Below are 19,610 nucleotides of genomic sequence, written 5' to 3'. Positions count from 1 at the left end.
AACAGGAACTCTGCTGCTGCGCTGGGCACCAGAGGCAGTGGCGGCCTTACAGGACAGTTCTGTGGGGTGACTGTGACTGCAGTGCTGCTGCCTCGGACTCCAGACCTGATTTTTCACTCACCCATTATGATTAGCTCACCAATATCCCTGCAGTAAATTCCTTTTCTGCCTAAATCAGCCAAAGGCAATTTCTGCAGTCTGAAACTCAACCCTGCATGACACGAATACATCAAGTACTACGTTAATTCTTCTCTTAACTCATACACATGTATTTTTTCTGCTGTTTCACTGCTGTCCCCTCTGACCTGATTACTGTAGAGTGCAAAGCCTCCTTGAAAGTAGGCACTTTCAACTCATCCTAGATGCTGCTCAACTCATCCCAGATGCTGCTGTGAAGGAAACTCCCTTCAAACACCACTTGTAGTGATGTCATTCCAGCCCTGCTCCACGCCTGGCTTCCCAGTTTCCCTGCACTGTGACTCTGGCCCTGCTGCCCATCATTCTGACATGTTGAGTCCTACTCTCCCTCAGCCACCAAGGCAGGACAGTGTCAAATCACAGGATGGTCCCTCAGAATGAGTGAGAATGGGAGTGTGTGGAAGTGGAGGAGCAGACAGAGAAAACATTAAATACATAAGGAGTATGAGCCACAGTCCTTCTGAAAAAAGAGCTGTAAAATAAGACACGAAAAATGTACCCCCTACAATTGTCATAATGATAGATCTTCTGAACCACAAATAACGGAGGTCTACACCAAATAAGGATACAGGACTGGTTCTTAATGAGCACTTGTCTGTTTTTTCCCCCTCTCTATATCAACCAAAAATTGACTTTATTCCCCCACAACTAGTTTGTTGACTACAAATTAATTTCAGTATCCAAGACAGGATTACCTAATACTGTGAGACAAATCAGTTCACAGGGACTAATAAGATTCATCGTTGCCTACTCGTAGAACTGCATTTCACATCTAGATGCCAATTCTCCAATGCCCAAATCTGCAGTCAATAAGCAGAATGCTAAATTTATCCCTCCTGTTATGGTAAATAAAAGAATCCCAATAAGGTTTTTTTTGTTTTTGTTTTTTTTTGAGATGGCATCTTGCTCTGTCACCCAGGCTGGAGTGCAGTGGCGTGATCTCGGCTTACTGCAAGCTCCGCCTCTTGGGTTAAAGCAATTCTCCCACCTCAGCCTCCTGAGTAGCTGGGACTACAGGCGCCCGCCACTACGCCCAGCTAATTTTTGTATATTTAGTAGAGATGGGGTTTCACCATGTTGACCAGGCTGGTCTTGACTGACCTCAAGTGATCCACCCACCTCAGCCTCCCAAAGTGCTGGGATTACAGGTGTGAGCCACCATGCCCAGCCGGAATTCCAACAATTATTAAGATTGCCAGCTAGATACTTAAACACAATTTTCAGAAGATTTTTTAAGGCATGTGCCTGTGAGCTCACATAATATAATGGAAACCACCAGTGAGAGTAATTTGTTTTGTAACTCAAAGCCAAAAGGACATATTCTTGCAACTCACACATTGTTATCCCCTTGGCTCCTGGTGTGGTATGTCCGCCTTCCTGCTGTTTTCCCATTCCTTAACTCCACAGCGGGCAGTTCTTTGAAATAACAGCAAAACTGCTCAATGTTACTATTTTAAAAGGAAGGGAAAAATATTGTAAAAAGAAAAGAATAGGACTGTAAAGAAAGTTGATGAAGCCTACATATACATTTTGAAACTGCAATTTTTCAATTGTCTCATTTAAATTGTATTCAATGCAATCTCTTGCATTCAGTTTCTTCATTATGATTCTTCCTTCTAAGAAAATAGTATAGACAGATGACTTTGTAAAAAACAAAAACAAAAAAGAACTGAAAACAAAATCCCTTTTCAAAACAATCCCCAATTTTCCCTCCAGTTATAGGAGTCACCATTTCTTTCTTTACAGTTGCTTGTTTCCAGGTATTCAGTAATTTCCTCAAATAAAAACAAACCATGAAGCTGACCATATTATTTTGATACACTGTACAGAATCATAAGGAGAATTCGGTAGTAACTATAATTTCCTCTTTGAGCAAGAAGAGGTAAGCTGAGAGGCAGTGCCTTCCCGGAGAGATCAAACATGCCTTCTGCTTCTTATCAGCAGTGTCACCTTGGGAAGGTCATTTATTCTAGCCTTTGATGTCTCATTAAAATCTAAAAGTATGCAACTTTCAAAATAATTTATTCTACAAAACTTAGATCAGCCTTGTTGACTATTTTATTTTTACTACTTGTCTCATATTTTGAAGACATCTCATCTTATGACCTTGATTAACCCATTTATGCCTAGTGTTCCATTATTGGAATGCTAAGTTTCTGGGAGTTATTTATATCTTACTGCTCAGGGTCATCGACAAGGTCTGGTTTTTCATACAAAAAAAATTGCAACTTCTGGCATAAATGGGTTAAGACTCAACTAATGACTGAAATAAGCTCTTTGAACAAGGTTCTCTGTAATCCAGGGTCTGCAAACTGTGGCCCACAGGCCAAATCTAGCCCTCCACCACGCAGCTCTTAAAGCGAGTTTTACATTTTTAAAGTGTTGTTTTATTTAATTAATTAATTTATTTATTTTGGAGGCAGAGTCTCACTTTGTCACCCAGGCTGGAGTGTAGTGGCACCATCTTGGCTCACTGCAACCTCCACCTCCTGGGTTCAATCGATTCTCCTGCCTCAGCCTCCCAAGTAGCTGGGCCTAGAGGCACACGCCACCACGCCCAGCTAATTTTTGTATTTTCAGTAGAGACGGGGTTTCACTATGTTGGCCAGGCTGGTCTAGAACTCCTGACTTCAGGTGATCTGCCCTCCTCAGCCTCCAAAAGTGCTGGGATTACAGGCATGAGCCACTGCATCCGGCCCTAAAGTGCTGTTTTAATAAAGGGCAGGGTGGTGGGGGAATATATGAGAGAGACTGTAGCCTGAAATACTAAAATGTTTACTATCAGGCCTTTCACAGAAAAAGTTTGCTGACCTCAGTTCCAGCCTATTCAAGAAGCAACCGGAAATAACCGCAAACAACTATTCACTGCCGGACACTGCTGTAAGTATGTTAGACAAATTACATTATTTAATCTTCCCAACTACTCCATGAGGTAGGAACTACTGTCCCCACTTTTACTGATGAGGAAATGAAGGCACAGGAAATTAAGGTATCTTGCCCCAAACCATATGACTAGAGTTAGTGGTAGACAAGATAGGAAGCCAGAGCCGTTGCTCTTAACCTTTAATGTCAGACGCTTAAGCTCTGACTGCAGCTTTACCTGAGTGACTGAAGGATGGCGTTCATGAAACACGTGTTCCCCAAATTCCGAAGGCCTGTGGCACAAATGGCAGTGGTGCTTCCCTGTAAGTGGTGCAAGAAGAGGCCATCAGTAATGCCAAGGAAAGGCCAACTGTTTCAAACATCAAAGCTAAGGCAAGGCCTCTGAAACTCTAGCACCAAGCCAATTTGGAATTGGTCCTTTTCTGTCCAATGAATATTTGAAACAAACTAGTCTCTGTATAAATGTCTGGATATTTTTAGAAGGCTGTTTCTGATCCTGGGGTTGTTCTAAAAGGAAGTATTTTATTGAAAGCTTATGAAGAAATCACCATTAATGAGTACCATGGAGTACACAATGCAAAAAACAGGAAATCCTTAAAATAACATTTAAGATTTAATGCCTTTTTAAGATTCTATAAAAACTAAGAAAAATGGAAAAATATAAATATATATGCCCCAAGTATTTTTGTCCCCAAACTTGTAACTCTAAGCCATATATAAATGACCAACACGCATTTTCCTAACAATGGGATATTAATCTTGAAAAGCTGCCTGAGGCCAGGCACCTCACCCCTGTGATCCCATCACTTTGGGAGGCTGAGGTGGGCGGATCACCTGAGGTCAGAAATTCAAGACCGGCCTGGCCAACATGGGGAAACTCTGTCTCTACTAAAAATACAACAAGGCCAGGTGTGGTGGCTCATGCCTGTAATCCTAGCACTGTGGGAGGCTGAGGTGGGTGGTCTGCCTGAGCTCAGGAGTTCAAGACCAGCCTGGGCAACACGGTGAAACTCTGTCTCTACTAAAATAGAAAAAATTAGCCGGGCGTGGCGTGCACCCATAATCCCAGCTACTCGGGAGGTTGGGGCAGGAGAACTGCTTGAACCCAGGAGGCTGAGGTTGCAATGAGCCAAGATCATGCCACTGCACTCCAGCCTGGATGATAAGAGTGAGACTCCGTCTCAAAAAAGAATATATAAAAATAAAAATACAAAAATTAGCCAGGCGCGGTGGTGTGCACCTGTAGTCCCACCTACTTGGGAGGCGGAGGCTGTGGCAGGAGAATCACTTGAACCTGGGAGGTGGAGGTTCCGGTGAGCCCAGAATGCGCCACTGTACTCCAGCCTGGGCTAAAGAGCAGGACTCCGTCTCAAAAAAAGGAAAAGCTGCCTGAACCTAAAGACTTAGTCTTAAAAATGAAGGCTGGGTTTCCTGATGAGTAAGGAGTGTGAGCAGGTATTAAGAGTGAACTGTTTTCTAGGGCAGAGGAGCACAGCAGTAATGCTGATGGGAAGAAGGTGCTGACAGATGGACTCACTGGGGTCACAGCAATAATCGACAGTACAAGTGGCAAACATTGTGTAAAATACTCCAAATCCAAGACACACATTTATAAGAAAGTCTGTAACAGGTAACTTTACATGTTAGAGTTGTAACAAAACAGTGATTAAATCTCAACTAACTCTTATATTTGAATAAATTTTAATTACTTACATTTACTTTTAATAACTTGCTGTTTAGTGTGGAGTTTTCCAAAAGTTTTCTTTTCCTATGCCTATCAGCTGTGAAAGCTGAGCTATTAAAACACAAACAGATAGTGAAAAAGTTATTAATATATGCATGCTACACCACAGGTCAAAGAATAAACTCCAGCTGCCCTCAAGACCTAGGGCAGGGAGACCTCCCTGACTGCTTCGTCAGGCCCACTGGGGCCCACACGTATTTGAAGTTAACTGAGGAACTCTACTTCCTTGGAAATCCCCACTGCTCCTCCAGCAGAGGTGGGCCAGACACCACTCGTCCAGCAGAGGTGGGCTGGATGCTGCTCCTGGCAAAGCTGGTCAGAAGATGCAGCCCGTGGGACACTCCCCACCACCACTCTCACTGTCTGACCCACTGCGAAGCTTCACAGAGCAGAAGGCTCATTCCTCACAACAAAAGGAAAACCCTGGTCTGACACAACTGTTCTGAAATTTAACAGTAAGTCTCCACATGCTATGTCTTTCTTAATTTCGATATAAAGATGTCATGTTTTGCTCATTTGTCTTAATAGATGAGGATATGATCTGAGTTTGAGGAATGATAAATAAGTTACAGGAATATAGGCACATGTACATTCATTAGATGCAGCTACGCGCCAAAGGACATTCCAAAACACGTCCTTATCAGTGCAGAAATTCTGAATTAAAATCACTCAAAATTTTTCTTGATGTAAGAAATATTTTGCTTAAAATTTATCAGAAAGTTATTTCTATTTTCAAAAGGTCACTTTAAAATTTTTGTATCTCAGGCAAATTAATCTAAAGCAAGTAAAAATTATGGTTAAACAACACAGACTTTTAAGGCTGCCAATTATTTCCCACCTTCTAAAAGTACCAAGTTAATCCAAAGTAAATACATAATTATTTTTTCTTACAGAACTTCCACATGAATTATGTCTTTGAAACATGAGAACTAGTGACAGTTGCTTCAAACCTCAAAATATTCTTCAGAACTGTATGTCTCTCTCTCACAGTACTGGTAACTGCAAGATGAAGAGACCAATCCCATACGCTATAGTGTTCAATTATTCCTCCACAAATTCTGTGAAGTGGGGAAGGTAAACCACAAGCATAGTATATATGTTCTTTATGACAATGCCTAAGAGTTCATTTGCAGTTGTAACCTATATCAATAAGGCATTTCACCTTTTAAAAATGTAAGTTACTACATTTTATCCTCAATGACTCTCAAAATGCAGAATCTTCTAGATCCCTGCTATCTAATATAGCAGCCACTCACTCCAGGTGGCTATTTAAATTAATTAAACTTGAAGTTTAAAATTCAGTGTCTGAGTTGCACTAGCCACTTTCCACGTATGGCTAGTGTTACCATATTAGAGTGGATAGAGAACACTTCCGTCGCTGCAGAAAGTTCTGCTGGACAGTGCTGCTCCATGGGGCATGTGGAATAGTCAAAAGTTAAGTAAAACAAATATGATCGTAGTTTCTAAATTCCACTACAGATTAAACCAACGTTTGCAAAACACAAAAATGAATCTAGGTAATGTTTTTCAACATAGGAAATGGACTGTAAGGTAGACTTTTCACTGGGGCCAAGCAGACGTGTAGACAGGTGGTCTGTGACACCTTTCATCTGATGAAGTGGTCAACGGAAATAAAAGATTTCCTAACTATATAAATGCATGCAGGTTCCCAAATGCCCTCTTTTCCCTTTGATTTAGTTCTGATTAATTTATTTCAGACTGAGAGGGTAGTCTTTACCTAGAGAAAACCATAAGTGGCAGAAAAAATATTCTGGTAGCCACCCACTTCTATAACAAATAATCAAGTTACTAAGACCTTTACAATGACATCACCACACCAAAGAGTGATACTACACATACATTCCTTCAGGAATCTCAGACTTCATGTTTATTGTGAACACTTTCAGAGAAAATTAAATATTTTGGATCTGTGTGTATCTGTCTCTAATCCTAGATAGGGCTCATCAAATTAGAAGAGAAGCACTCTGAAAAAGAGCCAAAAGACGACAAACCAAAAAGTACTTAAACCTGAAGTACTTTAATTGGTTTAAAGAAATCATTATTCTTCCAGTATCGGCTTTATAATCTAGTTAGTCAATGAGACATACATGTCTGGTTTTAACAAACACTATGCAGTATTGCCCTCAAAGAAGTTAGGTTATTTCCTTTCAGTATGCAATTTTGAAACATTCTATGGGCTTTACACTTAAGTTTGTTAAGGCATTCCTGCTTTGTGCATGTTTTCACAATAACTTCTACACACCAACTGCCAAAATAAATTAGATGGCACTTAATGATTTGGTGTGATGTACACAGATTTCACTTGAGTCAGCAGTCATTCCACAGCCATGCTTCTATGCACTGTAGCTTCAAAGGCATGGCTAGCTGGGTTTCTGTTTATTGCTTCAATCTTGGGTCCAGTGAGTTTTCTCTAACTAAGCTATTTGACTATACCAAGAAAAGTCTGTTCACACATAAACAGTTTCATTTCTTTATGATGACAAAGTATTCATAGCTCCTTGTTAATGTCAAGTGATATTTAACTGCCCCTAACAAGCAAGGAAAAGAAACTAGGATCCTGTGCTATTGCATAGATGCAAAGTGGACAATATGTTCATTAAACCTAATTTCCCTTAAAAATGATGCATAAATATTGCATTGGGAGTTATACCTGATGTAAATGATGAGTTGATGGGTGCAGCACACCAACATGGCACAAGTATACATAGGTAACAAACCTGCACGTTATGCACATGTACCCTACAACTTAAAGTATAATAATAATAAATAAATTAAAAAAAAAAAAAAAAAAGGCCGGGCGCGGTGGCTCAATCCTGTAATCCCAGCACTTTGGGAGGCCGAGACGGGCGGATCACGAGGTCAGGAGATCGAGACCATCCTGGCTAACACAGTGAAACCCCGTCTCTACTAAAAATACAAAAACTTAGCCGGGCGAGGTGGCAGGCGCCTGTAGTCCCAGCTACTCGGGAGGCTGAGGCAGGAGAATGGCGTGAACCCGGGAGGCGGAGCTTGCAGTGAGCTGAGATCCGGCCACTGCGCTCCAGCCCCGGCGACAGAGCGAGACTCCGTCTCAAAAAAAAAAAAAAAAAAAAAAAAAAAAAAGTTAAAGGACAAACAATAAAAAAAAAAAAGATGCATAAATAATAGTGCTTCCTAGTAGACCTCACAATACATTTGACAAGGGTTTTCTATTATCAAAAGTAACTCTATGATGATTTCACACCTTTTTCTGCCCTTTCCTTGTACCCTCAAAATTCCCCTTGCAAATAAATAAAACTCATCGACAAAAACCCCACTCAAAAATTCTAAAAAATACTTCAACCCCATTCTTAGACCCTTCTTTTTCCAAAGGCCTATTACTTACTTTTCCAAGTTCTGTAAGTGTTCTCTGACTTTCTGTACCAGTCCCAGCTTGGTGTCATTGACCACAAAATCATCACAGCGATAACTGCAAGGAAAATATTAATCAATGTGTGTAAAGAGCTTGAGGAAACCACAGTAATGAAATCACTAAAAGGCCTGGCTGCTGCCAAGATGATCACATGGCTCTGCAGGCAGTTACTGCTGGTGGTAAGTTTAAAGAGGACCTGGAATTCACAATGGAATGTTTTTCAAGAGTCTTTTTAAAAGCCACGTAGGCAATGAACATGAGCTTCTTTTCATGTTTTTCACTCAAAAGCTCTTCAATTCCTCCTTTGAAAATGAAATAAGCTGCTACACGTGTTACATTCTTTTTAGTGGTGCCTAATACATGGAAAATGAAATAAAAAGCACCGAGTCTTTTCATGTAGCATTAAGCCTAAAGCTTTAAGGTAACACTTCCCAACCCAAATTAATGGGGAATTGGGGGGAGGAGAGATTTAAGTGAAAAGCAGGGAAAAGGTAATTAGCCTGTAGGGATATCTGAATAGAAAAACTAAAGTTAAAGCTGCACATTTTAAACAGAATTTAATTAAAAGAGACTGAATTCAGATGAGTTGAGAAGAATGATCTTTCATTCTGAGGCACTACAAAACAAAAGTATAAAACAGTGGCTATATCATTCAGGCAATTGATAAGTGCTTTGAAGAAAAATATTTAAGCTATTTTTAAAAACCAACACTCTGTGTGTTTTACAAGACAATAAGCAAATAATGTAACAAATCACACATAATATAAACTTTAACTTGTACGCATTAACATTTAATTTTTTCCTGGGATAAGGCCAATTTTAACAAAAACAACTGACAAGCTGGCACTAAGATATTCTTTTGAATATGCAGCTTTGCATGAAACCACTTGTTATTACTACCAAAGAATAATAAAAATAACCCTGCCATTCTCAGCAAACAAAACTTTGAAAGCACAGCAATTAGTAAAAATTAGGTCATCTCTAGCAGAATCCCAAAAACATCTTATATCTGAAAACCATTTTATTAAAAAGAGACAGAAAGAGAGAGAAAGAGGTGGGAAAAAGCAATTTTAAAAGATTACACAAAAAAGCAGGCTTGTGTCTTTTACTCAGAGAAATGAAAATTTTAAGTGGATGCTTTGAAAACTGTCACTACAATGTTATATATGTAATTATTTAACACATACTCTCATTAACTGACCACCCAGGCAGTCATTCAAGATTTCTCTAACATATTCTGAGTGTGTAAAGTCAGTTCCCAACAATTCCACAAATAGCAAAAGCAGTCTTTTATATCCTGGACCATTTTCTATTATCAAAGTACTACCAGCAGGAGAAAAAATTCTTCACTGGTCTTATAACCACCACATAAAGAAATTAAATTAGTGCAAAGTTTTAATTTTTTGCTCCCTCTCAGCACAAATATTAAGAGGATAAGATCTACTTTGTCTGTAAATTTGGGCTTAAGGCATTTGGTACCTCTATAAACCTTAAGCATTCACTGAAGAATGAAATTGTATCGTTACTCTACTCGAATTTCTGCTTACATTTTCATTTTATGTTTGTATAAATTTATGCATGTAGTTTGAATAAAACAATACTCAGTGTTCAAAACTCGAAATGCTAGCATTTATCTGGAAAGTGAAGTCTAAGAGCAAACTCAGATCGCTTTTTATGTATTTATAGGATGCCACTAATATCTAATAGAAAACTGAACCTCTAACTGCCACAAATAAGTGGTTGTTTAAACAAATAAATTATTTCAAAGTAAATTAAACAACTGATTTATTTCTTTAAATTAAAGTAATCCTTTTTGGTATAACATGAAGTCAGCCTTGGATATAAAATTACATTTGTTAAAGTACAGACTCATTTACGGACTTGCTCTGTTCCTCCAGGCCAACTGGGTCCAGTTGCTTTGCCTCTCTACCCTTTCATCACCAAAGTAAGCTGATCTATACTCGAGCTGTGCAAATGTGGCTACGGCAACTGAGGAATACAATTTTAAGTTTTAAAACTTTTAATTAATATAAATTCTTAACTGAAGCAGTGTAAAATCTTTTACAATTAAGCACAATGTTATAGTTTGGTAGAACTGTATTCTGCTTTTATTATTAAATTGTGCAAGATATATGGCAGTACACAGTTGGGTAAATGTGTCATTTCTAGCATTACACAAAAGCATATCACCAATCTAGAACTGATAGAATGAGTCAGTTCAAATGATTTTTCTATGCAACAATGTAGCACTGTAATGGGTTTATTTGAACCTTTTATGCAGATACCATAAGTTACAGTGACACTTATGTAAATCATAATTGGCAATTAAATTAAAATATTTATTTTAATTATTTTATAATTAAATTATTTTTCTAGCTTAAAAATAGAAAAATTTTTACTTTCAAGTGAAGGTATACTACTGAGGAAGAATCAAATGAAAAGAAAACAGACTCAACAAGGTATGTCACAGATTTTACAAAGAATGGCAATTGCAATTTGCTGCAGCAGAGCAAAATTAAAAAGCTGCTGTGTAAAAAAAAAGTTTTAAGATAACAGACAACAGTTAAAAGACATTTTCAGCAAATGCATTTCAATTTAATACAAAATGGCTTGAGTTAAAAAATAATCAATAAAATTAGTCACAATCAGTGAAATCAGAATTAAATGTAAAACAAAAAAATTCCTGAAGATTTTACAGAACTTGAGCTTGTAAGCGGCCAGCTATAAAACAGCTTGGGTTTTTTTTTTCTTTATTTTTTAAAAATACAGCTGGGGTATCCTGTTTCCCAGGCTGGTCTCAAACTCCTGGCCTCAAGTGATCCTCCCACCTCAGCCTCCCACAGTGTTGGGATTACAGGTGTGAGCCACCGCGCCTGACTAGTTCAGATTCTTGTTCAATGTAGAAAACAATTTTAAGATGGTGAGATGAAAAATTAAATTATTTCAGTTAAGGAAATTGTATTTTTAAATTATGAGGAAAAAAACTAAAAAGATATTTTACAGAAAGTGAAAAATCTTTGAGACATCAAGCAACTGTCAGTGAACAAAAAGGCCCTTCTAACAATACTAAAGATCAATTAAGTCAGCATTTGAAAAGTTACAAGTATTTTTAGCTTTAGATGAATTTTAGAAGAGTTAATGCCCAATTAATACTATAGGTATATCTGTCTCAAATGACCTTCAAATTTACAGAGAAATGTCTTCATCTATTTGCAATCTTAAATTTAAAAACTGATCTTATATTGTAGATATTTTTGAATTCTCTACATGTGTAACTTTCAGCTAGATATAAAAAAGTCAGTTTCCAGCAACACAGTGTTCAAACATCTGTATTTGTTGGATTTATTTATCTGATTACTTTGTTCTGCTGTGTGAAACACAATGCAAATATCTGTGCCCTGAGGCAGACTGTATCATGGAGGCAGCTATTAAAATTGTTCAGACTGGGCATGGTGGCTTATGCCTGTAATCCCAACACTTTGGGAGGCCGAGCCGGGTGGATCACAAGGTCAAGAGATCAAGACCATTCTGGCCAATATGGTGAAACCCCATCTCTTCTAAAAATACAAAAATTAGCTAGGCATGGTGGCACATGCTTGTAGTTCCAGCTACTCAGGAGTCTGAGGCAGGAGAATGGCTTGAACCCGGGAGGCGGAGGTTGCAGTGAGCTGAGATCGCGCCACTGCACTCCAGTGCACTCCAGTCTGGCGAAAGGGCTAGACTCTGTCTCAAAAAGACCCCAAAATTGTTCAGTACATATGCACAAATGCTCTAAATCATCACCAGTTTATGGAACTGTTAAAAGAAATAGAAGACAATGAATTTAATGACCACATTATTAGCTACTGTTGGTTGCTTGAGTCAAGGAAGAGTTTTGCAAAGATTTACAATTCTGGTAACTCTAATTCAGATTTTCTTGAAACAAAAGAAATGCTTGCCAATATTCAACAATCAAAGAGTAAACCAGGAATAGATTTTTAGAAATCTCAGTGTGATTTACACTGTTACCCCTATATCACAATGCATATCAATTAGCTAGATTTGAAGACCCGAGGAGAGAAAAAGCTTATTTATGACCTAGCTAGACAAGTACAAGAATTTATGTTAAAACTGAAGCTTTTTATAATACAAATCAATGATTGTACACATTTTTCAACATGAATTAACATGCAGCAGCACAGCACTGTGTAAACTGGCTGCAAAACCTATGAAAAAAAAATACAACAAATGTTTTGTTGATATGGATAAACTTAGTTGATTTTCAATTTATATGATGCCCCTTTGAATTTCATGTTGATAATAATAAGTTTTTACAAGTGTTAGTGGACTTACTTAACCTGCATGGATATTTTGACAGTGCTGCACTTCTTCTGAGTCAAATCAATTATTCTGAAGAGTAATTTTTGTCAATACAGATACAAATATTGGAGAAAAATGATTTGTTTGGTACTCAATTTATTGGAAAACAATGTTTGAAACAGTGTGAATCTACTTTTTTAACTGCAATTTTTATGAATCTAAATACAGATCAAATTTTTTAATGAAAATTTCACGAGTTGAGATATACTTAAAATGTAAAATACACAATGGATTTCAAGGATTTCATATAAAAAATGTGCAAACTATCTCTAATAATTTCATACTGATTACATGTTGACACAGTATTTCTGATATACTAGGTTAAAAAACATACAATCAAAAATAATTTCACCTGTTTCTTTTTGCTTTTTTAATATGGTTACTAAAAAATTCAAAATTACATATGTGACTTGCATTAGTTCTCTTGTATATAGCACTGCTAATGTAGGGAATCTAAGATACTACCTGCCCCAAAATTCTACAATACTAGCATAAAGAGATAAGAAATTAACTTTATTGAACTATAAGAACTCAATTTTATAGTCAGGCATGGTGGCATGTGCCTGTAATCCCAGCTACTCAGAAGGCTGAGGCATGAGAATTGCCTGAACCCGGGAGACAGAGGTTGCAGTGAGCAGAGATCATGCCACCACACTGGACAACAGAGTCAGACGTCAGACTAGTCTCAAAAAAGGAAAAGAAGAAAAAAGAACTCAATTTTAGGCCAGTCGGGGCAACAAAGCAAGACTCCATCCCTGTGAAAATTAAAAAATAAAAAATTCACTGGGCAAGGTGGCTCACACCTGTAATCCCAGCACTTTGGGAGGCCAAGGTGGGTGGATCACCTGAGGTCAGGAGTTCAAGACCAGCCTGGCCAACATGGTGACACCCTGTTTCTACTAAAAAATACAAAAATTAGCCAGGAGTTGTAGTGTGTGCCTGTAATCCCAGCTATTCAGGAAGCTGAGACAGGAGAATCGCTTGAACTCAGGAGGCGGAGGTTGCGGTGAGCCGAGATTGTGCCACTGCACTCCAGCCTGGGCAACAGAGTGAGACTCCATTCCAAAAAAGCAAAACAAAGCCAAAATAAAATAATAAATAAATAAATAAATAGCCAAGCATGATGGTGTGCACCTGTAGTCCCTCCCAGCTACTCGGGAGGCTGAGGTGGGAAGATCACTTGGACTCAGGAGTTGGAGGCTGCAGTGAGCTATGATCACGTCACTACACTCCAGCTGGGTGACTCTCTAAATTTTTTTTTTTTTTAGTTTTTTGTAACTCTATTTATTTTTTTGAGGCAGGGTCTCATTCTGTCACCCAGGCTGGATTGCACTGGCCCCATCTCAGTTCACTGCAACCTCCATTGCCAGGGCTCAAGTGATCCTTCCACCTCAGCCTCCCAAGTAGTTGGGACTGCAGGCACCCTACCATGCCTGGCCAATTGTTTAATTCTGCTTCCCAAAGTGCTGGGCCTACAGGCATGAGCCACTACATTCCTGGCTCTCTCGCTCACGCACTCTCTCTCTACTGAGACAGGGTCTTGCTTTGCAACAATGCTATCACAGCTCACAGCAGCCTTGACCTCCTGGACTCAAGCGATCCTCCTGCTTCAGCCCACCGAGTAGCTGTGACTACAGGCATGAGTAACCATGCCTGGCTAATTCTTTTACTTTTGTAGTGGCAGGGTCTCACTGTGTTGCCCTGGCTGGTCTCAAATTCCTGAGTTCAAGCAATCCTCCCACCTCAGCCTTCCAAAATGCTGGGATTACAAGACTAAGCCACTATGCCCGGCCGTAACTCAACTTTATTTTGGCTGGATTTGTTTTTCACTGGTTTAAAATTTTTTTTTTTTTTAGGTTTTTACAACTATCTCTATTTCTTAAGACCCAATTCTAGGTGTTCCTATAGTCAGTCACTAAGAGGGACATTTATTTTAAGAATATAACTTTTCTACTGTTTGAATTTCATATTATACAAGTTGTATATATTACTATGATTGTTGTTACCGCTATTCTTTTTTTTTTTTTTTTTTTTTTTTTGAGATGGAGTCTGGCTCTGTCGCCCAGGCTGGAGTGCAGTGGCCGGATCTCAGCTCACTGCAAGCTCCGCCTCCCGGGTTTACGCCATTCTCCTGCCTCAGCCTCCCGAGTAGCTGGGACTACAGGCGCCCGCCACCTCGCCCGGCTAGTTTTTCGTATTTTTTTAGTAGAGACGGGGTTTCACCGTGTTAGCCAGGATGGTCTCGATCTCCTGACCTCGTGATCCGCCCGTCTCGGCCTCCCAAAGTGCTGGGATTACAGGCTTGAGCCACCGCGCCCGGCCATTACCGCTATTCTTTAAGGAAAACAGCTGCTTCCACAGGTCCAAACTTCTAAGGTGAGAGTGCCTGTCACGTGGTAGAGGATTAGTAAATGTTAGTTTCCTTCCTCTGTGTAACTGCTAGCCTCACAGCACATTCCTCTCTAGCTGCCTACATTCCCCTGGTTTGATTTCTTTTTCCTCTGTGGTCAGAGGTCAAAAGAAAATAAGTAGCAAAGGTGGGAAATAAATGAAAATGTAAATGTTGCCGGTAGTCTTCAGATGAGAAATTGTCCCACTAATAGTGGTGTTTAAAAAGGCAAACAGACGGATTTGAAAGTTCTAAAAATCTTTTCCTGATTCACTACAATTGTATTGAAGCTTTTTGGTCAGAATTATGCATACCTCTGACACCAGGAAAAAAATTTAGCCACTCTTCTTAATTTTCCCTTCAAGAAGAATATGTCAGAATAAGTGGCACAAAAAAGTACGTAACTCATAGGTTGTGTTTTAAGAACATGTAGATTGGTCCTCTGAAGCCTGGAATGCATATCCCACTTTGAAATAAATGCTATGAAATGCGGTTAAACATTCTAGGTGGAAATAAATGTGTCCCAAAATGTAGCTGAAATCCATAGTATTTGAAAACACTCGATTTCTCCTTTCTTCTTTATATACTACTGGTGCTGAGAAACTGACGGGAGAGGCTTAGGCAGGATTCAGATAACCTGACTGGCCTCTAGGAGAGGAGGCCGGGCTCAGCATCTTCATATACATAGGACTTCATGTGATAAACAGAAGTCAGGAACTGCCTACATTATATGACCAACTTTTAGGCTATAAAATTTATACCTAAGCAAGTTTTGACTTACTGATTTTAAATTACTCTTCAAGAAAAGATGAGCTCTACTTTTTTTTTTTTTTTTTTTTTTTTTTGAGACAAGGTCTGGCTCTGTCACCCAGGCTAGAGTGCAATGGTGTGATCTCGGCTCACTGCAACCTCCACCTCCTGGGCTCAAGCCATCCTCCTACCTCAGCCTCCCGAGTAGCTGAGACTACAGACAAATGCCACCATGCCCAGCTAGTTTTTTTACTTTTAGTAGAGATGGGTTTTTGCCATGTTGTCCAGGCTAGTCTCGAACTCCTGGGCTCAAAGCCATCCACCTGCCTTAGTCTCCCAATGTGCTGGGAGCTACCGTGCCTGGCCTAAAGATAAGCTCTACTTCTGATGGACTTTTTGTCAGATAAGGACTGTATTTAATAGAAAGAAAGAAGTATTTAAGAAAAAGTGAGTACACTGAACATTAAAAAAAAATACTTGAAAATTGTAGTTGGGTATATATTACAGATGTTAGATAAGGAAATAGGATATAAAAAAGGAAGGTAAGAAGGAGACTGGTGTCTTTCTTTACTTCTAAGACTGAGACAAGTAACATTATCATCTTGGCTATGTAAAGATTAGTCTCAAATCCAAATTCATTGAGCCAAATATGATCATAAAGTAGTTTTAAACTTATTTAAGCCAACAGCTAATAAACTCCTAATTAAATGTACAGTATAGTATAATATGCATACTGCTGTTAGACAGGATATATACAACTGATTTTACTACTGTGCACTGAAAAAAGATACATCAAGTAGCAGGTAAATTTTCATAACAAACACAAGCTATTTATTATATTACATAATTAGGGAGGTAAACAATGAATAAAATCAGAGCTTGAAAGTTATTTCAAGTTGACACTAATAAACAACAAAAATGACACTGCTCAATTTTCTCATCACACATACTTTATATGTGCCTTTTTAGATTTTGATTTCTAACGTATAGTATTTAACCTTGCCTAAACCTTGCTACTTTTCTTTCTATAAACTCTCAAAAACTCATCTTTTTTCTCTTCAAACAACATTCTTTTCTATACTTTGGTTATTTCCTTTGGTACATATTTTTCCCTTTTCCCTCAGAAACATTCAAATCCATAGCTATCTGTAACTGAACTAAGTATAGTATTTGATGGTCTCCACAATGTCAGCCTTGCTTAGATATTCTTATCTCCCACCCCTTCCCTCCCAATCTTCCCTTTCACTTCAGTGTTACCTGCTCTAGTTTTAGAGTTAAACTTTCATCCCATATACCACAAACTCTCTTACCCCTCAATATTTTCCATTTCGCACCATTCACTTATTTAATGGCAAAACAATATTCTTCATTCGGTCGTCTCCATCTTCACATTCTTCTCTCCTTCTCCAAAAATGAAAACACGCAGCATGGCTCAATCGTTTTCTCGGCCTAACATTTAATGTAGGTTTACTTCCTTTAAAAAATTCTAACTTTAGAAACACTTGTTTCCTTCCTGTTTTTGCCCTGCACTATATGCCCCCTCTAATTCTAAAAGAAAAAACACTAGTCTACTAAAGTCAAAACAATAACTTTGGATAGAAATCCGGCTACTTCCCCTTTTACTAGTTTTGGTTAATAAAGTTACTTTCTTTCTACCAGACCTCACTTGTATTAACTGGACTTTACAAGCAGTGAGCATCCAGACCTGCATTCAGTTACAAAGGAAGCCTTCAAGCTATTTTCATCAGCTTTCTAATCAAGTTAAAAAATAAACCACAAAACTGAGTATCCACTATATTCTATATATATGTATATACATATGCATTTGTATTAATAAATTATATAAGTAAATCTAAATTATATATTACAAAAAAGTAATTTTTAAAGTGAGCTAGAAATGAAATAAACTATTTTAAATGTCTTGCTATTCACAATATCTTCGTACTATTATTAAACTAATTTCCTTTTTTTTTTTTTTTTTTAAAAAAGATAGTGTCTCCCTATGTTGCCCGGGCTAGTCTCGAACTCCTGGGCTCAAGGGATCCTCCTGTCTCAGCCTCCCAAAGTGCTAGGATTATAGGTGTGAGCCATCATGCCTGGCCATAATTTCTCAAAGTGCAATATACTATAAGGTAAAGGTTTGACATTAATGAGAGTGAATATAGATTCATACTTCCTATCATCTTCATGGTAATTTTTAAACATTTTGTCCAACTTATTAGGTCTTATTAGTCTGTGTTTTTATTAGATAGCCAATTTTATCCTGTAATGTGTCTGATGAGCACGGAGTAGGAAAATGTGTCCATTTGCCCTTTTCTGGTGTTTACATCATCGTCATTACCTTGCAGAATTTAAGACCTTTTAAAACATGTGTCCATTTGGCTAAACATGTTACATGGAAGGAATAAATCCATATAACTAAGCAGATATATAATGCAAAATGCTCAAAGTAAACAGAGGACATCACAGGTGAAACTGATTTAGGAGACTGTGTGTAACCCATGGCACACAATCATCAAATCTACAGACCTCTGGCAGCAGGTGTTAAATATTTGACAAAGGTTTTTCTCTCCTTCCAAATAAAACGGTGCAGTAGTTCTAAATGCTCTTCCCATACTGCCAGTGCATTATTTTGGAGACCACTGCACTAGAAACTAGGTCCCTAGCACATAGCAGCTTCTCAACAAATGTTATTTATTGAGTAAAAAGGTGTGTTTTTGTTTTTTGTTTTTTAATGTTCACAATATGTTTAAGGACCATCATGTAAACCAGGATCTGTCCCAAGTAAACATTTTGAAGACAAAAACTGAGGGAGAAAAGGACTACTTATTATAATATCAAGTTTTCTTCATAAGGGGCATTACCTTCACTTTGTACCTTTCTTTAACACATTTATTCCTAGGTGTAACTGATAGTTTTGTCATTCTGTTGAATACTTTTGCTTGGTCATTTCCATTTTCAACTGATGACTACTAATAAAGAGAAAGCCATTAGTTTGTTTATATTTCTCATACATCAGCTTTCCAAAGTGTCTTATATTTAATCCTCATTGCTGTTTTCTACTGGAGTCCCCCCGGGCTTTCCAGCTATTCTATCATATCATTTGAAAGTAGAAACAATTTTTTGCTTCCAATATTTATGCAAATTATTTGACTTACTGTCTACTGTCTTACTGCAATGGTTAAAACTACCAAAACAATGCTTAATAATAGTGACAATCATGTGAATGATTTCAGGAAGTATTAGTCTTGTTTCTGATATAATGGAAATGGCTTCAGCACTTCCTCATTTAGTATATGATATTTGCTTTCTGGTTTTTGGCAAACTATAAGGGCTTAAGTTTCCTTTTATTTCAATGTTATTAGTTGTTTAAAACAAGAAATGGCTCTTGGAAATAAAGTATATTTTGCTTCCAATGGGACAATAATCTGAGGTTTCTTTTAATAATGAATATGTTTATAGAACTCAGGTGAAATTAACTCTACTTGGTAATTATATATTTTTCTTTCTGATAGCTAACTGGGTTAGCTTTGCTTTAAGTCATAGTTATTTGCAACTACAGTATTTTATTTAGTAAAACTGGCCTATTTTCTTTTTAGAGTTTCTGTTAGATTTCTATCTTAAGGTTTTGAAAGTTTATAACATTAATATACTTAATGTTACATTTTAACAGTTTGAGGCTACACTGTCCAATAGTAGCTAGTAGCTACACGGGGCTATTTAAATATTAAAATAAAAAACACTTAATTCTTCACACTGGCCACATTTAATTGCTCAATTGCTACCATCCTGAATAACATATATGTCATACCCAAGACAGAGAAAAATCTCTACCTCTTTCTCAGCTTTAAAATTCTAAGTTTTTTTCAATTCCT

General features: G+C 37.9%; 1 protein-coding gene across 19 annotated transcripts in view; it reads right to left on the bottom strand.

The window, feature by feature from the left end:
* The window catches only part of USP3 (ubiquitin specific peptidase 3), an 89,007-nt gene that overhangs the window by 30,991 nt on the left and 38,406 nt on the right, over window positions 1-19,610 (bottom strand). For 16 of the 19 annotated variants that reach the window (XR_012415029.1, XR_012415030.1, XR_012415026.1 and 13 more), the window contains 4 exons: window positions 8,211-8,294; window positions 4,795-4,876; window positions 3,299-3,381; window positions 1,533-1,646 (listed from right to left, as the gene is read on the bottom strand). Coding sequence is in view for 11 of the 19 variants with exons in the window: in XM_073995979.1 (XP_073852080.1) it covers window positions 1,533-1,646; window positions 3,299-3,381; window positions 4,795-4,876; window positions 8,211-8,294 (363 nt within the window). In the remaining 8 variants the exon portion in view is untranslated. Of the gene's footprint in view, window positions 1-1,532; window positions 1,647-3,298; window positions 3,382-4,794; window positions 4,877-8,210; window positions 8,295-17,045; window positions 17,165-19,610 lie in introns of those variants that run through there. The other 3 variants (XR_012415032.1, XR_012415033.1, XM_073995987.1) reach the window with 1 other exon arrangement.

This window comes from Macaca fascicularis, chromosome 7, assembly GCF_037993035.2.
Source record: "Macaca fascicularis isolate 582-1 chromosome 7, T2T-MFA8v1.1".
NCBI lineage: Eukaryota > Metazoa > Chordata > Mammalia > Primates > Cercopithecidae > Macaca > Macaca fascicularis.
This window is presented reverse-complemented; position numbering and strand designations above follow the sequence as displayed.